Source organism: Apium graveolens, chromosome 8 (assembly GCF_009905375.1).
Source record: "Apium graveolens cultivar Ventura chromosome 8, ASM990537v1, whole genome shotgun sequence".
Taxonomy (NCBI): domain Eukaryota; kingdom Viridiplantae; phylum Streptophyta; class Magnoliopsida; order Apiales; family Apiaceae; genus Apium; species Apium graveolens.
The window spans coordinates 1,271,532-1,297,899 of NC_133654.1; the positions used below are offsets into that span (position 1 = coordinate 1,271,532).

The 26,368-nt window shown below is 36.0% G+C and overlaps 5 protein-coding genes and 1 non-coding gene across 7 annotated transcripts; 5 read left to right on the top strand and 1 right to left on the bottom strand.

The window, feature by feature from the left end:
* Positions 1–3,557: 3,557 nt before the first annotated feature.
* On the top strand, positions 3,558–7,562 carry LOC141677742 (uncharacterized protein At5g01610-like). Its single transcript, XM_074483791.1, has 3 exons — positions 3,558–3,731; positions 6,247–6,301; positions 7,015–7,562. The coding sequence occupies exons 1-3, from the start codon at positions 3,645–3,647 to the stop codon at positions 7,383–7,385; spliced, it is 513 nt and encodes a 170-aa protein (XP_074339892.1). The 5' UTR covers positions 3,558–3,644; the 3' UTR covers positions 7,386–7,562.
* A 907-nt stretch (positions 7,563–8,469) lies between these two features.
* Positions 8,470–11,085, top strand: LOC141681013 (ferritin-1, chloroplastic-like). Its single transcript, XM_074487077.1, has 8 exons — positions 8,470–8,916; positions 9,585–9,668; positions 9,751–9,811; positions 9,890–9,977; positions 10,047–10,108; positions 10,246–10,311; positions 10,701–10,764; positions 10,868–11,085. The coding sequence occupies exons 1-8, from the start codon at positions 8,564–8,566 to the stop codon at positions 10,918–10,920; spliced, it is 831 nt and encodes a 276-aa protein (XP_074343178.1). The 5' UTR covers positions 8,470–8,563; the 3' UTR covers positions 10,921–11,085.
* A 2,431-nt stretch (positions 11,086–13,516) lies between these two features.
* On the top strand, positions 13,517–14,503 carry LOC141677644 (uncharacterized). Its single transcript, XM_074483651.1, has one exon. It carries the CDS (start codon positions 13,517–13,519, stop codon positions 14,501–14,503), a length of 987 nt encoding a protein of 328 aa, XP_074339752.1.
* Positions 14,504–15,141: 638 nt separating this feature from the next.
* On the top strand, positions 15,142–15,223 carry TRNAS-CGA (transfer RNA serine (anticodon CGA)). The gene has a single exon. It is a non-coding gene; the product is annotated as a tRNA-Ser (tRNA).
* Positions 15,224–15,293: 70 nt separating this feature from the next.
* On the top strand, positions 15,294–21,436 carry LOC141678416 (ubiquitin-activating enzyme E1 2-like). Of its 2 annotated transcripts, XM_074484729.1 has the most exons (7): positions 15,294–15,515; positions 15,915–16,201; positions 16,632–16,849; positions 17,695–18,489; positions 18,642–19,510; positions 19,598–20,030; positions 20,414–21,436. In XM_074484729.1, exons 2-7 carry the CDS (start codon positions 15,928–15,930, stop codon positions 21,008–21,010), a joined length of 3,186 nt encoding a protein of 1,061 aa, XP_074340830.1. In that variant the 5' UTR covers positions 15,294–15,515; positions 15,915–15,927; the 3' UTR covers positions 21,011–21,436. The 2 variants fall into 2 exon arrangements, with proteins under 2 accessions (XP_074340830.1, XP_074340828.1); XM_074484727.1 differs by lacking the exon at positions 15,294–15,515 and having other exon boundaries at positions 15,883–16,201.
* A 2,094-nt stretch (positions 21,437–23,530) lies between these two features.
* LOC141678943 (protein NODULATION SIGNALING PATHWAY 2-like) lies at positions 23,531–25,715 on the bottom strand. The gene has a single exon (XM_074485405.1). The coding sequence runs from the start codon at positions 25,321–25,323 to the stop codon at positions 23,728–23,730; it is 1,596 nt and encodes a 531-aa protein (XP_074341506.1). The 5' UTR covers positions 25,324–25,715; the 3' UTR covers positions 23,531–23,727.
* Positions 25,716–26,368: the final 653 nt, after the last annotated feature.

Consider the following 26,368-nt stretch of genomic DNA (forward strand, 5'->3'; position numbering starts at 1 on the left):
TTTAACTTATAAGTATTCTTGTATTTATCACTTATAATTCACTTATTCATTTTAATTCTTAAGTTACTTATTTTAAGATTTTCTAAACGGACACGAAATATTCGCACAACACATTCTTTATATAGGTATCTCAGCAAGCAAGTTGTGTCGTCAAGTTGCTGGTGTCCTGTAAAAAAATCCCCCAGCGAGTTAAAAGAAATTAGGAGCAGCAAGCAGAGGTTAAAAAAACAAAGAAATACACACCAGCAGCTTTAAGATCAACTTGCCAAGTTGATACTGCTTAACAACAACCACAAGGCCCGCAAGGGTTGGCTCAGTTGGTTAAAAAGAGAAAACTAACCTCTTGGTCACAAGTTCGAATCCCACGGGAGGAGAATTTATGATTATGCCTCCTGAGCCAGAGTATGTCGCTTAAATGCGGTTTACCTTGGTTCACGTGGTTTGCAGGCTATTACGTGAACCCGTAGGATTTACCCAGTGTGCACCCGAAGAGTAGCGGCTGCGGGTTACCTACGATAAAAAAAAATAAAAATAAAAAAATAAAAATAACAAGTCGTCATCTATAAACTGGTTAGTCCAATTCCACATTTTTGTTTTCTTCCCCTCAGCTGCCATCGTCACCATTAGGCCCCAACTGATATATTCTTGTACATTTTCTGGACGGGCTGCGGGTTCTTAACAACCGAATATTAAACTTATATGTTTTTGGATAAACTTACATAAATGAGGTGGATCACGTCACTCTATTTATATTTAATTTTTTCGTTTTTGAGGTCCATTTATATGCTAAACGGTTCCAAATTCTTGAAAAATGATTGTTGAAACCCTCTGTTCACGAATAAATTTACGTAAATGTAATGGTCAGGTGACTTTATCCGCGCTTAAATTTGAAGTTCTAGATTTTGTTAAAGTATTATTAATCCTAAATATTAATTAAAATTTAGCAAAATATGTTTTCTACACCCAGCACAATTACAAAACCAAGTCTTAATATTTTGACCAACGGGCTAAATCACAAGTTCTTTTGAAAAATATGGCGAAACTATAAGCTTAAATTACTTAGAATTCAAATATTTAACTGTAAAAATCAAATCATGCGATTGAAGTCGGTGTACAAATAATATTAGGGTGCATTAGGTAAGAAAGTAATATTAGGGTATAAATAATATTAGGGTAACTGTAAAAATCAAATAATATTGAAGTCGGTGTATAAATAATATTAGGGTGCGATTAAAGATTACTTTTAATCTAAAATTTGCATTTAAAGAAAGTAAGTCTCTTCATGTTTTTGATAAAAACCACCTTATATTTTTGATTTCACCATGAAATCTCATCAAAAATATTTTTATTTTTCAATTTTTTTATATCAACCCATATAGTAAATATTATATCCACTTTTGGGCATGGCCATAAAAAGGTACCCATAAGTATATTAAAAAGTTGGGTCTAAATAGTTGGATGGTGTAAACAGGGCCGGTGGGCTCACACCTTAATCTTTCTATCAAAAACATGGGCATTTAATGGAATACAAAATTTTTAATGGGCTGGGCTCGAAGTGCGAGCTGGACTCATGGGCTTATTATGTAAATCGGACTTGACGTGTGAGCTGGACTGGTGAGCTCATCTTGTGAGATGGGCTCGTGGATACATTGTATGTGCTAGGCTCGTGGATACATAGTCCGTGTTGGGCTCGTGGGCTTACATCACCTTATGATTAGAGTTGGTGGGCTTGCATCCCACAATATGATTTCCATCCCGCATCACGTATGAGTTAGAGGAGTTTATCCACATGCGAGTTGGGCTCGTGAGCTCGCATTTAGTGGAATAGTGAAGGAGATGGCTCACCTATTGGTTTGAGAAGCGCTGGTGCGAGCCGAGATGACCAGGCCGGCTCGCATTAGTTGAATTTATCTTAAATATGGAAAATAGCTCGTACATGACTGAGTTGTTCGTAAATTTTGGGGTTGATACAGAACATTCATGCAATCACGGGAAAAAATGTGGAGATGCGCGAGATTGTAAGGAGCGTGTGGAACCGGTCGAGATTTACATGACTAACTGGCTGAAGGTCTGACTTGGACATGGGTTTGGGTTGTACGGGTCGAAAAAGCCTAACCGTAACCTAGGTGACTTGTTCCCCGGGAACTACGTGAGGTTTAATCCCTATAATAGGGTACATAGACACTTGTATAAGACATGGGTGAACACACGAAAAATAAAGAAAACCATATTTTTTCTTGAGAAGTCATCATACAAGTTCAGCCCCTACCATACACAACCTTTCTACGACCTCAAACACCACCCTCCAAAATACTGTTGTACGAAATTCTCCCTACAATAATAACATATTAAAAAATATTACGAAACAGTCATATGATTTTCATAATGTAACACTTCTTTCACCGTATTTTTTTTGACAACATGACAATTTTTTACAGTAATACCGAAAAAGAGCATAAGCAGAAAATTTTGGATTATGTATTTTTATAAGATACATTATACAAGAGGCTAAAAAAAATTCCACTAAATATATTGAATCTAGTTATGTCCCCACTACGACCGATCAGTAATACACCAATATCAAAATCGTGCGTTCATCACTATTTATATTTATTTTTAATATCATTTATGTATATACTTAAATTTAATATTTAGATGCTTACATTCAATCTTTCGTTACTATATAAAAATTTGTACAAATAATTTTTACAAAAATTATAATATCCACATGAACTTTTATATATCTTAAAAACGTGTGAAATTTTAGTCATAGGAATCGGGGAAGATATATTTTCGTATATACGACGGAACGTAGATATAACATCCAAACTCATAATTGAATGCATATCGGATCCAATAACTTATCACAAGTTTGTGCGTAAAAAGGTGGCGATTTGGTATACACTAGTTATTGATTTGTATGTATAAAGGTCATTAATACTCTTATTCTTATCGATGTGAAATGTTACAAATATCTCTTGTTATAAGATCGATGTCCTCGTCGATCTCAAAAACAAACATACGGAACATGGGTAGTGCTTCTACACTTCCGTCCGGACAGAGCTCTAATATCATTTATAACATTTAAGGCCACAACCGAATATATATCGGCTCCAACAATTTAACATAATTCAGTCTGAAAAAGCTGATAATCTGATACACATTAATTATTGATTTGTATCTATAAAGACTCCAAATATTTTTATTCTTATCGAAGAGGATGTTACGGTAAACGTTGCAATTAGCATGTTCAAGCAACAATACGGAGAAGTTCTCTGTTCACATGTACTGCGTTTCCATTAAAATTGAGTATCTGTTCTAACAAATCTCGAGGCTGAGCGAGAATCGAACCCACAATCCAGGACGATAAGAGATAAGTTCTTAACCACTTGAGGTATCTTATCGCACTCACAATGTGAATTTTTTATTTTATTTTGATATTAGATTATTCTTTTTTTTTTCTGGGAAATAAAAAACATGTCAGCACAAGTGACACGTGGAAATGAGTTGGACGATTACTTTTGGTACACACGTATATTTGGTGCTGAAAAGTCTAATTTCAACCAACAGCACAATTAAACCTCATTTCTTCCCCAATTGAAGAATAAAATTAGGGGACACAGTGATATTGAGGGGTGTTGAAGATGGATCAGGTGTTGAACAAGGTGGGATCATACTGGTTTAATAAAAAAGCTTCCAAGGAGCTTAGTTCTGTTGGTGATGACTTCAACGTAACTCTCTCTCTCTCTCTCTCTCTCTCTCTCTCTCTCTCTCTCTCTCTCTCTCTCTCTCTCTCTCTCTCTCGCTCTCTCTCTCTCGCTCTCTCTCTCTCGCTCTCTCTCTCTCTCTCTCTCTCTCTCGCTCTCTCTCTCGCTCTCTCTCTCTCCCTCCCCCTCTCTCCCTCTCCCTTGCTCTCTCTCTGTTTACTATTCATTGTTTGACTTCAATTTTTTGTCTTTGATACCATTTATGTGCTTTTACTTGAATGGTGGTCTCAAAATTGGAGCTTGATTAATTGAATTTGATGTGCTGATTGTTTGTAGAATACTTGTTTTTGGTTACAATTGTACAAGTTTCTATCTTTTTTAGGGATGTGATATTGTTTAAAGATAGATTTCGGGGGCGTATTTTTGTATTAGTAGATCTTTTGAGCTAAATTTAGTATACTCATTACTGATTTGTCACAGTTTCACGATAATTTGTTTTGGTTGTTAGTTTTAGATTCTTCAGAAGTGAAATCTAACATGATATCGTAATTGCCTGAGGGTTTTTTTTGGAGATCGATAATCTGAATAAATGTGACTACTTGTATTGAGTGATCTACTTTTGTTGACATGTCGTAGTTTTTTTTGTTGGGGCGGGGGTTTACACATTTGTGAAGTAATTATTTCTTATCCAGGAGCTTAGTCCAATTTGGTTTTATGAAATTCCATTTTCCCTAAATGCTTCAGCCTTTTGAACAAGTAATAATACACATTTTATATCACAAGGATTATTCAAAGTAACTGATAATGCATTCTGTACCATGTTTGGTACTTTGCGCACGTGCAAGCTCATCAGCTTATTAAGTGTAGAAACGGTTGTTATTTACTAACTTCATGTCCAGATTCTTTGATTATTTTGCCTAATGAATAATCGGAGTATTTCTGAAATCTTGTAAAAGTTGATCTTAGTTTCGTGTAATGTAGCTACATTTTGCTCAAGTCTTACCTGAACAACTACCAATTTGGTGTAAACAGTCTTGCAACATATTATAGGAATATTGTTAATTTGTCACAGTTTCACGATAATTTGTTTGGGATTAGATTTAGATTCTTCAGAAGTGAAATGTAACATGATACCATAATTGCCTGAGGGTTTTTTTGGAGATCGATAATCTGAATAACTATGACTACTTGTATTGACTGATCTACTCTTGTTTTTATGTCGGAGTTTTTTTGTTGTTGGGTGGGGGGTTACACATTTGTGAAGTAATTATTTCTTATCCAGGAGCTTAGTCCAGTTTGGTTTTATGGAATTCTATCTTCCCTAAATGTTTCAGCCTTTTGCACAAGTAATAATACAAATTTTATATCACAAGGATTATTCAAAGTAACTGATAATGCATTCTGTACCATGTTTGCTCACGCAAAAGCTCATGCAGCTTATTATGTGTGGGAACGGTTGTTATTTACTAACTTCATGTCCAGATCCTTGGATTATTTCACCTAATGAATAATCTGAATATTTCTGAAGGCTTGTAAAAGTTGATCTTAGTTTCGTGTAATGTAGCTACATTTTGCTCAAGTCTTACCTGAACAACTACCATTTTTGGTGTAAACAGTCTTGCAACATATTATAGGAATAAATGTTAGCATTCAAGTTTGAAGTGGGCTGCTTGGATTTTAGCCCCTCTAATATTATCTCTTTATATTTTTTCTTTACTCCACTTTGCCTCAACCTGTTTCCTTTTGTACTATGAAGTTACTCTAAATTTGCCTCAACTCTTTTCCTTGTGTACTACTCCCTCCATCCCAAATTACTTGTGCACTTTGACTTGAACACATAGCTATGTAATTAATTTTATTTTATTTTCCGTTTGTCAATAAAAATCTGTTATTTATAAAATTTGTTATTTTTACTATTTTTTTTTCAAAATAATTTGCTGAGCTGTGTGTTCAATTCACCATAAAATATGTGCAAAATCAAAGTGGACAAATAATTTGGTATGGAGGGAGTTTGAAATTTCTCTAATTTTTCTTCAATTGTTCTTTTTTATCATTGATGTTTGTCAAGTACCTCTACAGTTCATTGGTCAATAATTTCAGCTAACATATTATGTTGCTGCTTTTAAATACTCTTGTAAATCTGAGCGGAATATGCTGTGTCTACTTGTGCAGTATGCTACATACTTTTAACTTTACAATTAGATTTTAAGTGCTGAAAAAACAGGACAAGTTGATGTAGTGTAGCTTCCCAATTTAATAATTAAATCTGAAGTATTATTATTGGTATTGTACAAGTGTGTTGCTAAGTGCATCCTTTGTCAGCTATGTCTAAAAATGAGGCCTACAATTGCTGTGTTATTATTGCTTACGTTGTGAAATGTTGTAATCCTATATTATCATGCTGCATACATGTAATTATGTCACTAAAAACACCAAAGGGATCCTGGAAAATCTTTATTTATATTTCTTTTACAATGTTAGTTTTATTTTTTTCCTCGTGTATATCTTGCTCATTTCTCCCCTCTTTCGGAAATTATAGTCTGTATCCAGCAGTATTGAAGGTGGAACAAAATGGCTGGTCAACAAAATCAAAGGTTTGTTTTGTTCTACATTACTTTGATAATTGGAGCCTACCAGTTCATATAAATATGATATGTAGTTTGCATGTTACCATGTAATCAAATCGTATACTAATAGTATATATACAGCCAATAATCAAAGCTTTTTAACACATCATCCTTCAACAGTTCAACTTTGACTTATCAAAATTGCTATCCTAGGCTCGGCTTCTTATTCTCTTTATGGAGATATTATGATATTGTTATCAGCTGTTTAGGGTATTGACAATTTTTGGGTTTTGCCTTTTGTATAGCAAAAATGTTTTCCAGTCGAATATAAAATATAGAGCCATATGTTTTTCCTCCTTTCTTGAACATAAAGATGTCTAAGGTGCCTAACTTATATACTAGTAACATGTCTTTACCAAGCTGAAAGGTGCATAGACGTATATACCTGGTTGTCCCTAGTAATGAATCCCCCGTGGTTTTCTGATGGTTGTTTTGACCCCATGTTCTTGCAATAAAAGTTACTAAAGAAGTATTGAAATTTTATTGAGAATACCACATGTTGGTCTTGTAAAGTAGCATTCATGGTAAGTATTGAAATGTGCTTCAGCTACTTGCTAGGCAATTCATTTATAATGTTCTTGCTTCCTTAACTAGGTTTATATTGGCCTATTGGCTTAATGTAGTATATCTAACCTCATTGTTCTAAAGAGATGAAACATAATTAATGAATTCTCTTTCAGGAAAAATGCAAAAGCCACTGCCAGAGCTGCTCAAGGAGTATGACCTGCCAATAGGTATCTTTCCTCGTGATGCAACCAACTACGAGTTCAACGAGGAGACAAAAAAACTTACCGTCTACATACCTGCAATATGTGAAGTGGGTTATAGGGACTCGTCAGTCCTACGATTTCTCACTGTTGTAACCGGATATTTGGAGAAAGGAAAGCTAGCTGATATCGAGGGGATTAAAACAAAAGTGATGATTTGGACAAAAGTAACCTGCATTTCTTGTGAAGGACCGAAGCTGCAAGTCACAGCTGGAATGAAGAAAACCAGAAAGAGAGAGGCTTATGAGGTTCTCAGAGATGGAATTGGCGTGGATAAATTCTGAATTATTTAAAAGTCGGGCTCAGTATATCTGCATGTGTTCTACGTTATTATTATTCCGGGTGATGACATCTGTACTGACAAATTCAAAGACTTAGTTTTTTTTTGTGTTAAGTACTCTTATTAGTTAATTTACTACATAAATGGCACAAAGAAATTGTCAAGGCTTGTTTCTTTTTAATGGGTGGATAAATCTTTCAATTTTCTACATAATTCTTAAACTATTTACAGGGTCTTTCTAAGTCACTCTGCTCCCTAGGTGCAAGGTCTGACCTCTGATGTTATGAGCATGTTTGGTGTGATAAGCTAGGAAGCAGTGGCGGAACCGGAGAGGAGCTAAATTTAGGATGAAGTTCCAACTTCTGACTGAACTAGAACAATTAGTGAAATGTGAATTTTTTGTTTGTAGTCATAATTTTGTTCCTAAAAAATTACTGTCCCGTCTCAAAATAGAAGTTCTTTTGATTTTTTACCTGTATTTCAAAATAAATTTTATGCGTATTTTAAAATGAATAAAAAGTATAACTTCACCCATAAAAATAAATTTTATGCATATTTTAAGATGAATAAAAAGTATAATTTCACCCATAATAACAGTCTTCATTTGGGTTATGATTTAGGAATAGTACCCGGGGATATTTAAAGTTTAAACCAAAATTATCTAGCAAAAGTAGCCTCAAGTTAAAGATAGCCTCAAGTTAAAGATTAAATGGGGATAAATTTGGTTTAAAGTTTAAAAGGGTAACCCATTTAAGTCAGTGAAGAAACGAAAAAAATCCGAATCCGAAACTGAAACCGCTAAAAACCGAATCGTAAAAATCTGATCCGAAACCGTAAAATTACAAACCGAAACCGATCCGATGATTTGGTTGCGGTTTTAAATTTCAAAAATCGAGGGTATGCGGTTTCGATTTTATCCAAAACCCGCCCCGATCCCACCCGCGCCCCCAAGTGAAAGATGAGGCACGGGTTGGCCACACGCCCATCCCCAACACCAATCACCACTCTCCACGTGTCATCCAATCCAATGGTCCAAAATTACTCTCACTTAGCTAGAACTCTAAAAATTTCTCATTTTCCAATCCTTATACTACTATAAATTAATTTCTATAAACCCTAAACCCCTTAATCTTCACACCCCACAAATCTTTTTCACAAATCTTGAAACCCCATTGTGTAAAAATGTGTTCTTTAGCATTATTTTCATCAATTGAATGCACAAATCTTGGAACCATTTTGGCCTCAAAGACTAAAACTTTATCATCTTCTAGTATGATATCTTCTGATTCTCTTTCTCAGGCTCATTTCAATGCTAAAAGGCATCTTTTTCCTAGAAAAAGGAGTGGAGTTTCGGTTTCGGTTTCGGCTTCGGTTGAGATTGATAGTGGGAATAGTATGCCAGTTAGTGGTTTAGTGTTCCAGCCATTTGAAGAGGTGAAGAATGAGGCCTTTGTTGCTCCTGTTGGCTCTCAAGTTTCGATAGCTCGACAACGCTTTACGGATGAATGTGAAGCAGCAATCAATGAGCAAATTAAGTGAGTTTTGCTAATTGTCCTTCTTTGTTTGTTTAGTGTGTTGTGATTTGTTTTATCTTGGAACAATTTGAGAATTAAGACACATAAATGTAAATGCTTTGTTTTAATGGATATAGATATGGACAATAAAGGTAGATTAATGCGAAAAGTTGTATGTTCATATATAACATATCCATATAGTTATTAGTAAGGTAGAAAACTTGACTATGAAATGTGCCTAATTTAGTTATTTTTTGCTTGTGTTTTTGTGGCCTATCAAAAGCTTTTATAATCGTATTTTCGTACACATGCTTCACGTGAAAAAGAATTATAAGCAATTATGTTAAATACAATATTGATGAAGATTGAAGGGAGTAGTGGATAGTAATGCCTCATTTGCTTAAGAATTGAAGTTGAACTAAGGGAAAGGCAAGAATGAAAATGACTTGAATATTTTGAAAGAATAAATGAAGTGAGAGGGATGATGGGGATACTACTAATTTAATTATTTGAAAGAATAAACTCAATTAAGTGCAGTGTGCATTTTGATTTGCTAATTGTTGTTGATATGTAGATTGTATCTCGAGTTTTCTGCAGAGAATATTTAGCAATGTTTGCTTCATTTCATCTTTCTGAGTGCCATACTTGTTATCTAATTTTATACAATGTTTTCGTTTTGTCTGTCGCAGTGTGGAATACAATAACTCATATGTGTACCATGCGATGTTTGCATACTTCGACAGGGACAACATTGCCCTTAAAGGACTTGCCAAGTAACTAGCAATATTTGAAATCCTTAACAATTTCTTTCTATTGTTAATTTGAATGAACTTACAATTACCCTGCTTTAATCAGATTTTTCAAGGATTCAAGTGAAGAAGAAAGAACGCATGCTGAGATGCTAATGGAATATCAGGTGCTTGTAATACTTGTCATATACTTTCTGTCTGGTTGCTGTTATTATAAAGTACCTAATTTCTTCGGATTAAAACAGAACATGCGCGGTGGGAGAGTGAAATTGCACTCAATAATGAATCCTCCTAGCGAGTTTGACAATGCTGAGAAGGGCGATGCGCTGTATGGTGAGTTTTAGACTTGTTATTTCTCTGCACCCCAAAGACCTAAAATTACTATTTTTTTAATCTGGGCAGCCATGGAACTAGCATTATCTTTGGAAAAGCTGACAAATGAGAAACTTCTGAGCTTGCATAAAGTAAAACACCTTTTGCCTTCTTTTGTTCCGTTCTACCTCAATTTTTTTTTTGTAAATCGCGGGCGTTGCTCGTAGAGTTTTTCTCTAAACTATGGAAATCACGTCTGTAATATACTTGTATTCTTAATGAACAATAGGTGGCTGATCGTTGCAATGATCCTCAATTGGCAGACTTTATTGAGAGCAAATTTTTAGATGAGCAGGTAGTCGGACAAGTATTTCTCCCTTAATTCTTGATAACTTCCTGCTTTTAAATATATAGTCATTGGACAAGACTGAAGAGTATGCCACATTTGGTACATTTTACCTTTGACAATTGGTGAAGCCATTTTGACTGTCGTATTCTTCACATAATGAAATATCAAAAATATACCAAATGAGAAAAAAATGTTCATTCGGTGAAAGAGACTTGTTTAGTTTTTAACTTTTTAGTACTTGATTTGAAGTAGTAAATGCTGGCATGGACATAATTGGCTCCATAACATTAAAGAATAAACCTACATAAGTAACAGTCAGATGCCTTTCAATTTTTTAAATACAGATGAAACTTTATTATCTTCTAAGGTGTCTAAGTATTAGTTTTGATTACCAGGTTGAAGCTATAAAGAATATAGCTGATTATGTTAGTCAGCTGAGGAGGGTTGGAAAAGGACATGGTACGAAAATTAGTTCAAAGATACTTTATTGTTTTCCTGACTTTGCTTCTGCCATATATAATCTTAATTCCTTTTTCTCTACTGTGGTAAATTTCCACTGCAGGTGTGTGGCACTTTGATCAGAGTCTCTTACTTGAGGGTCAGGCAGCAGTTTAAGTAACTCCACAGTTGTTTTGATTTAGGTAGAGTCCTGCTAGTTTCTATGAGATGTTGGATATGTTGTTATCTATCAATGTGGTCTTATTATGTAATTTGAATAATGAATTTGCGGCAGGTTTAGCCTTGGTTTAAAATTACTGGCTACTCAGTCAATTTATATAATACCTCCACACTTATTTTTTTATTGCTAAAGCTTAGACATTTTAGCTCATAGAGCTAATTTATGATTATTCTACTAAAGATAAGTGATTGTAAAACTGTCAAAGTATCATGAAAGAAACTTTTATTGCTAGGAAAAACTCTGAGAATGAAGGAGAGGACCTGGGAGAAGCCTGTGAATGAATTGTTAAGTATAAATTTGTGTTTGGAAACAAGAACACTTGAAATTTTATTGTGCACACTCTAAATGATGAAAAACTATATTGAAGCCCAGAGTGACAAAAAAAGAATGCATCTTTTTAGAAAGTTCAAACCATTCAAGTTAGCCTGAAGCCAACCCTTCTGTGAAAAGGCATCTTTCTTGTTTGTGGACTGTTAGTATAGATGGAAGAGTGCACCATCTCCCACATCACTTGTATATCTGCATATTCTGCACAAGCCTCCTTGTCCTTATAAAGACTCACCATCCCAGTTCCTTTCTCTGCAACAATCATAACGTTAGGGAAAGAAACAAATGCAGACAATTCTACACACTCACACATCGTTTTTGATTTGTGAAACATTTGAGCTTACCTTTTGACTGGTGTCTGAGGCGCGAAATGACCTTCAAAAGTATCGCCTTTGATGGTCGGAGGAAAGACTTCTTGAACCTGAATGACAGCCATTTTTTCCACCTCTCCATCTCCTGAATGTCTAGTCTTTAGAACCTCAATACTATTTATGCTTCCTCATTTACTAATGGAACGCTCCCTGGAACTAATAAACTAATGCTATGCTACTAAATACAAATGCATCTAACAAAACAGAAGGAGACACTCATAGGGACAAAGAGCCTTCTATTCTGTTCTCTAATAATAAACAAAATAGAAATAAATCAAAGTCAAATACAATAAAAAACAAACTACAAAGACTAATGGGGCCGGTCCAATTGGGAAAAAAAAAATAGATGAAGAACTCTTAACGTCTAATCATATATATTTTATAATTAACTAACCCTAATTTGAACACTTGCAGGTGTGAGTGTGAGGCTAAAAAAGGATATAAACACTTTCACTTAAGTATTTCATAAGAAAGAGTAAGATTGACTAAACTTTGAGAGTGAGTAGGAATTGTTAGTTTGGATTTTGGCTTTCCCACTTATTCCTTTTAACCTAAGATTCTCATTTCTATAATATTATAAGAAGAGGCCAATGGGGCCTCTGGTCAACTAGTTGTTTGGTTTTGTTTTTCTTCAAGCCTTTTTCTGCTTGTATAGTCTCTCACCCACATTACCATAAATTAATCAGTGATCTAAGTGGTCTAAATATCATTACAATTAGTTAAGCATTAATCATCACTTGCGTACTTTAGCGCAAGAAGAAATATTACCCCATAACTATTACATTTGCAGGCAATGCTGTAACATCTCTGCCTACCAGGGGTTATGCAATGGCATCATAATGGATTAGCAATTAAATTTGTTTGCTTTGTAACTTGTAAGAAGTGTTTTGGCCTAATCTACTTAATTATCTGAACTGATAATAGTTTTAGCAGTGGAGGATTTGAGCATGTGCTCTCTAACTAACTTAGGTTACCTACTGCTGTTTGTATTACCATTTCAGTGCTTCACCAGCTCTCACTCTTCCAACTCTACTTTTACTTTTGAATAATAAGAATAGCACCTCAATTTTTTACCGTAAGTTGCAGTGTGTTTAAATGTGTCTGAAAAATGTGTTTTAATTTCTTGTTAAATAATTGCCTCCCATGTGTCTGAAAAATGTGTTTATTTACTCGCATACTTACCATATAGTTTAATATCTAGAATTTTTCTTTTGCTCCTGCTTTTCCTTCTGATATTGTCATGGCTACAACTTGGAATTACCTATATTAACCTTGTGATGTGTGGAGTGTGAAATTTTAGCTGGACTGCATAGTCTGAAACTCTGAATGTATTTGATGATGGTAGGTCACTTGTAAATCATCTTGTGATACACATCCCTAAGCTCATATTGCCAGGGCCTCACTGCGTACATGAAATGCTGTCGCAACTTCAGTGACTGATTTCTGTATTAACGCCAGTTATCAGTTAACGTCGTTGGCCAATTATCTAGTTTACTTATAACAGCACAATTATTTATGCACATCCTTGTATGAAGAATACATAAGAGCATAATGCATTTTATTTTATTGCCAGGTGATGCATTTGAAATCAGATTATGCAGGGCCATAAACGCAGATCATCTAATTTTGAAAACAATGTGAGGCCTTATTTTATAAATGAGGCCAATGTTTTCCAAACATAAGTCATCCTATTTTTGACAAGCACTTCTACTTCTGCATAAAACAAGGAACTTTGCTTGTGTTTTAGCCACATGTTAAATTGCCTACTCCATTGTCCTCCTAAAGCCCTTTGAAGCATATTTAATATAGAAGCAGAGAATTAAGAAAATAACCTATGGAGATCGAACAAGAACAAGCACAAAATCTTGATATATTCGGGATTATCAAAGAATCAATTAACGTCGTTGTTTCATGGAAGACAATTTTCGGGCAAATAACATTATTGCATATCCTCCCGCTTTCTGTCATCTTCTTATCCCACATTTGGATTTCAGAATGGCTTTTTGGAGAAATCTTGTACGATGAGGACTTGTTACTATTCACCAGGGAGGGTTCTCCTACCTATAATGACATCGTTGACCTCATTCATACCGAGAAGATGCTCTTCATCGTATTTACAATCCTCTACTACATCTTTGTCATCATATTCTCGCTCATTTCAACATCTGCTGTGGTTTACACCATAGCATGTATTTACACAGAAAAAGATTTGACCTTCAAGAAACTGATGAGGGTGGTGCCTAGAGTTTGGCAAAGGCTCATGGTCACTTTCATGTGGAGTTCTTTTATCGTTTTTGCATACAACATCGCGTCATGCTTTGTTCTTGTTTTTGCTATAAACATGGATCTAATAACCGACGGCCTGGGACTCGTGATTTTCTTAGTTACATACCTTATCGGCTTTGCCTACATTGGCATTGTCTGGCAGCTGGCTTGTGTCATATCCGTATTAGAAGACATTAGCGGAATTCAGGCCATAAGTAAGAGCAAAGATCTGATCCAAGGCAAGACAATGGTAGCTGGAACCATCTACATTCTGGTGAATTCAAGTTTTGCAGGAATTCAACTCGAGACGATATTGCTGGGGCCTGATCCAATGCAACAATGGGGCAACATATCTGCTTATGGGATGCTTTGCGTCGCACTTGTAGTCTTGATCTTGTTTGGTTTGGTTAGCCAGACAATTATATACTTTGTTTGCAAATCTTATCACTGCGAGATTATTGACAAGCCTTCTTTAGCAGATCATTTGGAAGAGTTTACAGGGGGGTATATGCCTCTCCTGGACAGGGATGTTCAGTTGGGGAAAATTCCAGCCTGAAAAACCATGCTGCTGCTGATTGTAAATAATCTATAAACAACTAGATTTCGTATTTTAGGCTCTGTTATAGAAACGGCCGATTTTTCAAAAATCGCCGATAAATCGCTCAAAAATATTTGTCCGATTTCCGATAAATCGCCGATTAATCATCCGATTTTTTATAAATCTTTAATCGGTACCTCAGCCGAATAGTTCCGATTTCCGAAATCTGTAATGCCGTAGGTAAATGCACCTTAATTTTTGTTCGGTAGATAAGCATAGATTTTGTGTACTTCCAAAATTCACTTTGTATATAGACTTTTGTCTCCAGCCAATCAGCCGTTTTGCCTGTTCCACTATAAAACTTCGGTTTCGGCTCGCGTTCGAGATTTATCCGAAAGAATATTCGTATATAAGATATACAAGCCTAATTAAATGTCTTCTCAGTTAGAAAATCACAGTACAATATTGATATATAATTTATTCGGTAGAAGTAATAATTATTAATTAACATACCACATTTTTATCATCCAAAAATGTATAAGTTTATGTAACACACATGCTTATGTTTTTCTCTTATCAAAATTAAACTATTTTCCGTAGAAATTACGCAGTAGCTTTACCAGTTTTATCCTTGAAAACGAAATTAATAACATACAGTCGATATGTCCGAGTGGTTAAGGAGACAGACTCGAAATCTGTTGGGCTAGTCCTGCGCAGGTTCGAATCCTGCTGTCGACGATTTTTCATCATTTTTGCTTGCCCCCACTCTCTTCACATGCTACAAAACCTTGATATATATGGAAACTGGAAAGCATACACACAGAATAAAGAAACCCCACCTCTATTTTGGCATAATCTCTCTCTCTCTCTCTCTCTCTCTCTGTGCAAATCTAGAGAGACAAACAATCAAGAACCCTTCTTATTACTCTCTCTCTCCCTCTCTGACCTAAAAAAAACAAACACCAAATCTGAATGTACTAATCTTTATTATTAGGTAATAAAAATATCACCTTCCTTCAATCTCTCACTGGTATGTATCTATCTTTTTCTATCCTTTTTTATTCCTTACTTCCATTTCTATATTTACACGCACACACAAATCTTTATCTTCAATTTTATCACGCTTTTTTGCATATTTATTCACACACAAGCTTTGCATATACACACAAGCACGTATTTATCTGATTCCTGGTGTAAAGTTTGGATTTTTATTGTACTTTTATTGGGTGTTTCTTAGAGTAAAGTTTGGGTTTTTATTGTAATTTTATTGGGTGTTTCTTGGAGTAAAGTTTGAATTTTTATTGTAATTTTATTGGGTGTTTCTTGGAGTAAAGTTTGGATTTTTATTGTAAATTGATTGGGTGTTTCTTGGAATAAAGTTTGGATTTTTATTGTAATTTAATTGGGGAAAAATGGTTTTAACTAACAGTTCATCGGACTTTATGCTTACCGGAAAGAGGGTTTCCGAGGGAGAGGTTGTACTAGAGGAATCGTCTTCTTTGATTAAAAAGCAAAAGATCGATTGCGGGTTTTCGACAATGGGAGGAAAGAATTTTGAGAATGGTAGTGGTAAAGATCTGATTGAGAGGAACTCACCTGATATTGATGAGGATTTGCATAGTAGGCAGCTTGCTGTTTATGGTCGCGAGACTATGAGGCGTCTTTTCGCCTCCAATATTCTTGTTTCCGGGATGCAAGGACTTGGAGCGGAGATTGGTATGATTATATATATGCTTTGGTTGTTGTCTTCTTTGGGTTTTTTAAGTGAGGAGGATTTGATAATTTTTGGTACTTGTGTGTTATTTATTAAAAATATGCAGTTAGGGTTTATTAAATGTCTAGAGTTCTCGGTCTTTTACGAGGATTTAAGGTTCTTATCAAGAGATTTATAATGATGGCTGACACTTGACATGTTGTAATTTGAAATATGCAGTTAGGTTTTGTTAAAAATTTCGAATTCTCGTTTTTTATGAGGTTGTGAGGTTCTTATAAAGAGATTTAGAACGATGGTTGACACCGTGTTGTAATTTGTCATTTCTGTGAATTGGAAGTTTTCTGTTTTGGGATAACAAGACATTTTCGTGGTGCTATCTGCTTTAGAGTTGGAATGGATATTTTTTGTATAATGGTACATATGTGTTTACAGTGAAAAACCTTGTTCTTGCTGGAGTCAAGTCTGTGACTTTGCATGATGAGGGGAACGTGGAATTGTGGGATTTATCAAGCAGTTTTGTTTTCTCGGAGGATGATGTGGGAAAGAATCGTGCACTTGCTTCACTGCCGAAACTTCAAGAGTTAAACAATTCTGTTGTTGTTTCAGCTTTGACTACTGAATTAACCAAGGAACAACTTGCTGGTTTTCAGGCAAGTACCCAATTCATTATTTTATAGAATTATATACTGCTGTAATTTATCTGGTATGAGATTGTTCAAGTTTACACTTCATAGCTTTTGAAGTCTCTGCTTTATATTTTCTTAATATTCAATCGTACGCTTTTTAGCTTTGTGATGCTTAGTGTTTGTTTATGCTTTAGCGCCATGACTTGTATCTCTAGAGAATTCACTTATGGTGACAATTTGCAGCGATAGGTTATAATTCTGGGTTACATTGTCAACACAGCAGGACATATAAACCTGGAGTGTCTTATTAGTTATTAGATCTCATTAAGCAGAAATTTCTTTAAGTAATTTCAAACTGGTTCGCATTTGCTTAAATCTCAATTTACACAGTTATCTACACCCCATGTGGTGATTGTCCTTTTGCATGACTTCTATAGTGCTCTGTTCCTGGCTTCTGATCGAACTTTAGTTTTTTCATGTCTAACACATAAAATACTTTGGTTATTTGATGTAGTGGCATACGTTTTGTTATATTGAAATTTAAAGTGCTAATTTTCGTTTACTTCTTACTGGTCGGGCATGCTTCCTGAAGGATTGTTGAAATGCATTTGGATATACTTAGCATATTTTATTAGGATATAAGATGCTACTCTGAAGCACTCGTATTATTAGTCTTCCTCTATATGCATCCAGTATATTAGTTCTCCAAAAGCTTCTTCTTGAATAACAATAAGTAGCAAGTAGTTTCATTCACAGCATACAACTTTAAAGCTTTAGTATTTTGAGCAATCGGTGTAATTGCTCTATATCTTCACCTTTGTGCTTTCTGTTTCTAATACTCTACACTTTGACAATTATTAATGATGCAGGTTGTAGTAGTCACTGATATCAGCCTAGAAAAGTCAATTGAATTTGATGACTTCTGTCATAATCATAAACCTCCAATCTCTTTCATCAAATCTGAGGTACGGGGTCTTTTTGGTAGTGTATTTTGTGACTTTGGACCGGAGTTTACTGTTCTTGATGTTGATGGCGAGGATCCACATACGGGCATTATTGCATCCATTAGCAACGACAACCCTGTGCTAGTTTCATGTGTTGATGATGAAAGACTCGAGTTTCAAGATGGAGATTTGGTCATATTCTCAGAAGTTCATGGAATGGCGGAATTGAGTGATGGCAAGCCAAGAAAGGTTAAAAATGTAAGGCCATACTCATTTTCTATTGAAGAGGACACCACAAACTATGCTCCATATGTGAAAGGTGGAATGGTCACCCAAGTTAAGCAACCAAAAGTTTTCAAATTTAAGACACTACGAGAAGCACTCGTGGATCCTGGTGAATTTCTTTTAAGTGATTTCTCCAAGTTCGACCGGCCACCTCTTCTACATTTGGCATTTCAATCACTGGATAAATTTTTATCTGAAGTGGGACGTTTCCCTGTTGCTGGATCAGATGAGGATGCTCAGAAGTTGATATCTTTGGCCTCTGACATCAATGATAGCTTGACAAATGGAAAAATTGAAGATATAGACAAGAAACTTCTTCGTAACTTTGCTTTTGGTGCTAAGGCAGTGCTAAACCCAATGGCTGCTATGTTTGGCGGCATTGTTGGACAGGAAGTCGTGAAGGCTTGCTCAGGGAAGTTCCAACCACTTTTTCAGGTCAGTTACATTTTTGTTGGCACCAATTTCAAGTGTGGCTTATAGATGAGGTTTATATTACAGTTATCAAATTTATGAATCATTTGGAGAGAAAGGTCTTCATCATAGAAATATTAATTCTAACTTCCATCGGTTATTGTTTGTGTGGACAGTTCTTTTACTTCGATTCTGTTGAATCTCTTCCGGTTGAACCTCTGGAAGCTGATGACCTAAAGCCATTGAATAGTCGTTACGATGCTCAAATCTCGGTTTTTGGATCTAAGCTACAGAAAAAGTTGGAGGATGCCAAAGTTTTCATGGTAGGATCTGGTGCTCTAGGATGTGAGTTTTTGAAAAACGTAGCTCTAATGGGGGTCTCATGTGGTAATGATGCGAAGCTAACAATTACAGATGATGATGTAATTGAAAAGAGTAATCTTAGCCGGCAGTTCCTTTTCCGCGATTGGAATATTGGCCAGGCCAAATCAACAGTTGCTGCTACAGCAGCTTCTGTAATAAACCCAAGTCTCCACATCGAGGCACTTCAGAACCGTGCAAGCCCTGAGAGTGAGAATGTTTTCGATGATACATTTTGGGAGAATCTGAGTGTTGTGATCAATGCACTAGATAATGTAAATGCGAGGCTCTACATTGATCAAAGATGCTTGTATTTCCAAAAACCACTATTGGAATCGGGAACCCTTGGTGCCAAGTGCAACACACAGATGGTCATTCCTCACTTGACGGAAAACTACGGGGCCTCCAGGGACCCACCTGAGAAGCAAGCACCAATGTGCACTGTGCACTCATTCCCACACAACATTGATCACTGTTTGACCTGGGCTCGTTCTGAGTTTGATGGTCTCCTTGAAAAGACACCAGCTGAAGTAAATGCCTACTTAACCAATCCTAGTGAATATACAAATGCTATTAGGAATGCTGGTGATGCACAAGCCCGAGATAATGTGGAACATGTTCTTGAATGCCTTGATAAGGAGAGATGTGAAACGTTGCTAGATTGCATATCCTGGGCCCGCTTGAAGTATTTACTGGCTGCTTAAATTATAACTTTAACCTCTTAACATATCCTTCTTTAGCCAGCCTAATTGTTGTACTTTCCTTGAATCAGGTTTGAAGACTACTTTGCCAGTCGCGTGAAGCAGTTGACTTTCACCTTTCCCGAGGATGCTGCTACCAGCAATGGCACACCATTCTGGTCTGCTCCAAAACGTTTCCCCCTCCCATTGAAATTTTCTTCTGACGATCCAAGTCACATTTATTTTGTTATGGCGGGTTCTATCTTACGAGCAGAGACATTCGGCATTCCAATTCCTGACTGGGTCAAATCTCCTAGTAAGTTGGTAGATGCTATTAACAAAGTAGTAGTCCCTGAGTTCCAGCCCAAGAAAGATGTAAAGATCGTCACAGATGAGAAAGCCACTACTCTTTCTGCTGCATCTGTAGATGATGTTGCAGTGATCAATGACTTGATCACGAAGCTAGAAACATGTCACAAGAAGCTGCCTCCGGGTTTCAAAATGAATCCAATTCAGTTTGAGAAGGTTCTATTCTCCCCTCCTCCCACAGTGATATTGAGCAATAAGTATATAGATATATTTCTGGTTTAGACATTGAGTACACTTTATCCTTTTCTCCATAATTTTGAGCATTAAGTATATAGATATTTGTCTGGTTTAGATATTTGTCTGGTATACAATGGTAATTAATTTAACAGGTGCATCATTGAACTAAAGTTGCAATATTATCTGTGTAATTTGAGCAGGGATACATGATGTGAGGTGTCAAATACAGAAACAGCTCCAATACTCTTTCTCTTGTGATAACCGTACTAATGTTAGCATAAGAGTGTTGGATTCTAATTGCTGTTTGGGTGGATGCACTAATTATTACTATCTATCTCTTATGCAATTCTTTGAATTTGCAGGATGATGACACTAATTATCATATGGAGCTTATAGCTGGACTTGCCAACATGAGGGCTAGGAATTACAGCATCCCTGAGGTTGACAAGCTTAAGGCCAAATTTATTGCTGGAAGGATCATTCCTGCTATTGCAACCTCCACTGCCATGGCCACTGGTCTTGTTTGTCTGGAGCTTTATAAGGTTCTTAGTGGAGGTCACAAAGTGGAGGAGTACCGAAACACCTTCGCCAACCTTGCACTACCTTTATTTTCAATGGCCGAGCCAGTTCCCCCAAAGGTTATAAAGTTCCAGGACATGAGCTGGACGGTGTGGGACAGATGGATACTAAGAGACAATCCATCGTTGCGAGAATTGCTTCAGTGGCTTAAAAACAAAGGGTTGAATGCATACAGTATTTCATATGGGAGTTGCTTGCTTTATAACAGCATGTTTCCCAGGCACAGGGATCGCATGGATCGGAAGATGGTTGATCTGGCAAAGCAAGTGGCAAAAGCAGAGCTACCTTCAAATCGGCAGCATTTTGATGTTGTTGTCGCCTGTGAGGACGATGAAGACAATGATGTAGATATTCCTCAGGTTTCTATATACTTCAGTTAAGTTGTTTCTGCGAATTACTCATGCGAATCAACAAAGTTTCAAGAATTCAAGAGAAGGTCATGGTGTAGCTTGATCAATACAAGACTTGAAATCTCCTATATAAGCATCCTATATTAGGATGATATTATCTTCTCACTATAATCCTAATGCTGGTGCTCCACGCTACATTGTTAAATCGCTGATATTCATCTGAAAGCAGACCTGAAATGCGCGAACTTCATGTGAAAACATTTCAATGCTCGTCTGTTTCTTGATGACCTATTTGTATTTTGCTCTACTTTTGTGTAAAAGCAGCCCAAAACTAGGTAATGCAGCCAGCTTAATTGTTGTTGCTAGCCTTTGAATTCGCTCATGGGTTTGAATGTTCAATCATGGATTTATCTGCTGGAATATTTATCTTTTAAATTTTATGCTGGTTTAACTGTAGTGTGGTTATATGCATGCTTGATTGACAAATAAGGATAAAAAAAGAAACCAAGGACCTCAAATGAGCTGGAACTCTGCTCCACTAATCAAAGGTAAGATAACCGTAAACCAAGCATAACGTGTTTATTAAACACACACTTCACGAGTAGAACTCTTGACGTTTTTTAGAGAAATCAAGATTTCAACTACTGCACCTACTCTTTGTTGGTATATCTTGCTAGTTCCCTTTTTCTCATATGTGAATGTAGAAGTTCAGATGTGAACTGGATAATAGAGAACAAGTTTATTAAACACACGCGTCACAAGTATAATTCTAGACATTTTTAGAGAAATTAAGATTTCAACCACTGCACCAACTCTTTGTTGGTATATCTCGCTAGTTCCACTTGTATCTTTTTCTCATATGTGAATGTAGATGAGAACTGGATAACAGAGAACCAGTTTGTTCAATTCCATGTTCTAAATTGCATTTTGTAAAATCCGTGTTCTCCGGTTCCCCATCTAAAATGGTTCTCCGTAGAACCTTAAGATCGCAAAGATGCAAATATCAGTAAAATGCCAATCTCCGGCACGTATGATATGGAATTGATTACTCTGATCATATTCACAAATTGTTGAGTTTTAATCGGAGACTAAGTACCGATAAATCCACATTTTTATGACAGAATTGGACAGTAGAAAAAGTAAAAAGTAAAAAATTTTGATAAAAAAATCACATAAACTTGAAAATTGTTTAAGATTTGGTCAACAGATTAACAAAATGCAGCCATTAACTAAACATAACCAATTATAAAGGCCAGAGTAATAAATGGTAGAGCTTTAAAGTAACTAATAAGCTATGATTTGTGAATTTTCAGCCTATTTAATCTCATCACCACTCAAAATCTCACCTGTATTTTCTCATATATGTGCAAGAGATTAGGGAAACCACAAACACACACACTAAAAGCTTCATAACCAAATACATTAGTACATATTCTCTACTTGTCTTTTCTTTTTTCCGTTGTTGCTTCAAAATTTTCTGCAAAAAATGGGCTATCGTCTGGCTCTGATCACCACATTCCTTCTGGTGGCCTTGACATCTGCGATCATGACTGAATCATTTGCAACCGAAACAATGTTAGATCCTGCTACTACGCGAAGATTTCTTGGAGGAGGAGGCCATATAAGTTATGACGCTCTTAATGCCAACAAAGTACCCTGCAACCAGCGTGGAAACTCATATTACAATTGTGGAGCCTCCGGAAAGGCTAATCCGTATCAGCGTGGTTGCACTGCTGCTACACGATGTGCACGCCATTGAAGAGGTGGACCGATGGAGGATGGAATGTACGTAGAAAGCAACAAAGATCCGCGGTTCTTGCATGCATGCAACGTTAGTTAGTTTTATTAATCTATGAATAAGCAAGGTCTTCTTAATGTTTGCAGTTGAATACATATTTGTAATTTGTTTAGGAATGGGGCAAATCATAATAGTTTTTGTTTTTGCTGATTCTTTTGTCATTAGGACTGCACTCGGGGTCCAATAATGATTCCTTGTTAGCTTTAGAATTGAGTTGCATTTGTTGATTAGTCTTGTCTTCAAAGAATAAAGCTTGTGTTCCTCTCCTTTTACATTAATTTTGTGAACATTATACGGTATACAGTGTTAAGTAACCAGTCACAGTTCATCAATTCCGATCAAACTCCTCTGTTTCACAAAAAATATGTCACTTGCGTTTAATCCCCCTAGAGTTTGGCTATGGGAGCGCCTTGGTCGAAATCAGTTTAAAGGGATCTATTATTAATCGTACGTATAGGCTACATTTTATACTTTTTATGAAAAAAATCAGGCCCAATAAGTATTAAGTATTTTGTGTCTTTATACTTGTAGATTTAACACAAGTGAAATAATTGGCTTTGTATTTTAATTATCTTAAATTAACAGATTACACCTAAGTATTAAGTTATCATTTTGAATGAACTTGATTTAAAACTAGAACCACAAGAATATGGACAGCCTTAACTAATTTGAACCATAACAGATACCAATTTTGTAGGAGGAAGAAGAGAGATCTTAGGAGAGGCTTAGACTTTTCAAGATGCATGCTTGGATACAACACTTTATGCCTCCCGGGGGACTCGGAATAATTCTCGAATCCCCCGGGACTTGATGGACTGATCTTGAAGTTCTTAAGGCTATTTCTCCTCTTTGTACAGCATATAACAAACATATGTTCAACATGTCACTTTTTTACTCATATAGCTAAAGAAATTCTACTGTTGCCTAGTTAGTTAAGTTTCTATTCTATCTACATCCAAGTAGAAACTCTCATTAATGGATTGCCTTTCCATTCCAGAATCATTTCATTCTCATTCAGCCCTTCTGTCCTAATGGCATATGAAGTTCTTCCATCCTTCACCATCTCTTTCGCTTCTACTAAGTTCTGTTTGCTCACTTTTAAACCTTGCAAGCCAGTTATTGCTTCAGATACAGGGCCATTCTTGATCTCCTCCCACCTCTGAAAGCAAGAGGGAGATGAGACATAAGGCCCGAGGAAAAGGCTTTCCATGGCTAATCTTCCTTCTGTAAAATAAGCCGGGAAACTGCACTCCATTGATTCATACAATGCATGGAAGTGCCTCAAATTTTCAGAGAAATATGAACTAAATTTGGAAACAGATTTTGTTGTATTTACATCTTCTCCATGACCAAGAGTTAAAATCCCTTTATAGGTTGCAGAATTGACTAATACCGTCTGGGCTACAGTTATAAATTTCAGCACATCGCTTCTGCTTCTCCTACTACCCATGTGTGGAAGGTTTGTTGAACAATTGAAAGCAAACCATTCTCTTTGGTTTGATCTCTTTAATTTTTCTACATTTTTCATCATATCTCCCAGTGTCATCTCCTCTACCTCCAGATTAAGATCAAAACATCTTGCATACTCATAGAGTCGCGACTTAGCCTCCTCAAATTTCCATGTGGTAGGATTAGAAACATGATCATGCTCTAGCTTAATTGATGTCAGTTTTAGCGCCTTGTTTTGACTACTTATAGCCTCAATAAGTGAAGGCCACTGAATTCCTGTTCCCAAATCAAAGTCTACTATGTGAATCAGCTCTGCATCATCTGGCATAGCTTCAAGAATAGCGGAGTTAGCTGCAAAGTGAGAAAACCTCCCATATGGGAAGATTTCATAGAATGCTTTATATGCTGCCTCAACGTTTTTAATTGCTTCTTGCTTTATGTAGCTTCCTTGAGTTTCCATGGATTGAAATACGTTAAATGCAACACGTTCGAGTGTCTCACCAACTGGACTAACCTTCTCATTAATGCGTTTGACTATCACCTCTGCAAGCAGTGATTGTCCTTCATCCACAGCTTCACCATAAGCTTCAAGCAGAGGACCAAGGCTTGATTGGGTATCAAGTTCCATATCATCACTTGGTAATATTAGTAGCTGGTTTTCTGACTGCAAACTTTCCGTTTCATTGTAAGATTCTATTAGGAGATCAGGACTTGAATCTTTTTCCTCCATAGAAGATAGACCAGGACTCCAAAAATCTTGTTCCTCTGAAGGAAGTTGCGAAAAATTATTTTCCTTACCTTCACCTGCATCTAACCAGCCACACATAGTTTCAATCTCATCATTTGAAATGGCTCCAAAACTCTCCATGGGCAAGATGTCTTGCATCTGATCATCTGCAAATGAATAATCAGCAAGCTCATCGGATAAAAAAGCTGGAAAATATGAGTCTGAGGAGTTTGTGACTGAACCCTCACAGGTGGTGATTGAGGCTGAAAACTGATGGTTTTCAATGCTAATTTGCATTGGTTGATCAAGATTTAAGCTCATGATGTTATAAAGTTCCCAAGAGGGTAGAGAAAGCTGTGATTGCATCATCTTTCTTTTCGGACAACTTAAAAGTGGATGTAAAATCTTGATTTTTGGGGATAGGTCTACTTGGTATATATACACAAGATGGTGAAGTTTAAGATCACTTCTTATCAAAACTTTCAACCTCTAAAAACATATAATAAGAAAGGTATCTAGAAGAAAATTACTCAGGGCTCTTATTATGTCCTGTAGTTAAGTGTTTTTTCAGCAAACTTCTTAAGCAGAGTTCCTCTACAAAGTCCTATTCATTTCTTGGAGTTTTCTTGGAGGTTGGTTTGCTGTGCATATCAACCTGAATATACTATTCATTAAATCGCAATATTTTTCCTATCGCGATACGGGTCTTTTCAAGTATACCAGTTTTCTCATACTGTAATCTTTTATGTCAAGGCTTCTTGAAAATATGGTGAATCAATGCAATTTCACATGTAGGATTATAATATGGGAGCTTGCCTGTCTAATAAAATGACAGCTTGACAGGAGAATATCCTGATTATTCCTATATAATTTACCTAATACAAAAGACAAACATATGCAGTTGCATTAGTTTTCCCTTGGTTCAGTAATTATATTGAAAAGTTCATGTGATCATTCTGACTTCTGAGACATTTGTGCAGATCACTGTCAAATGTCTTAATAGTGTTTCTTGGTTTCTTCAGTTAAAAATGTATACTTGTCAATTAGAAAATAATTGTGCTTGCTTAAGGAAAAGTAATGTTTTAATTTCACCACCTAGTTCCTACTACTATTTTCAAAAAGTTCAGTTTTTGTGTTAAATGTTAACCAAACATACAAAGTATATCCCACTCGGAAATAGGGTCTAAAAAGGGTAAAATGTACATTCACCTTACCTCCACTCTCTAAGAAGTGGATGTTATTTCCGCGAAGGCCTTGCGCCTATACATAATGTTAAAGCAACATAATTAGTTAGTCAGGAATACTCCAAAACTCATAATTTATTGTTGGAATATTACTTTTTAAATGCCGAGTATCAGCTAAACAAAGGCTAGAAGGTAAGACCTCGACGTAACTTCCCTACTAGATCACAATA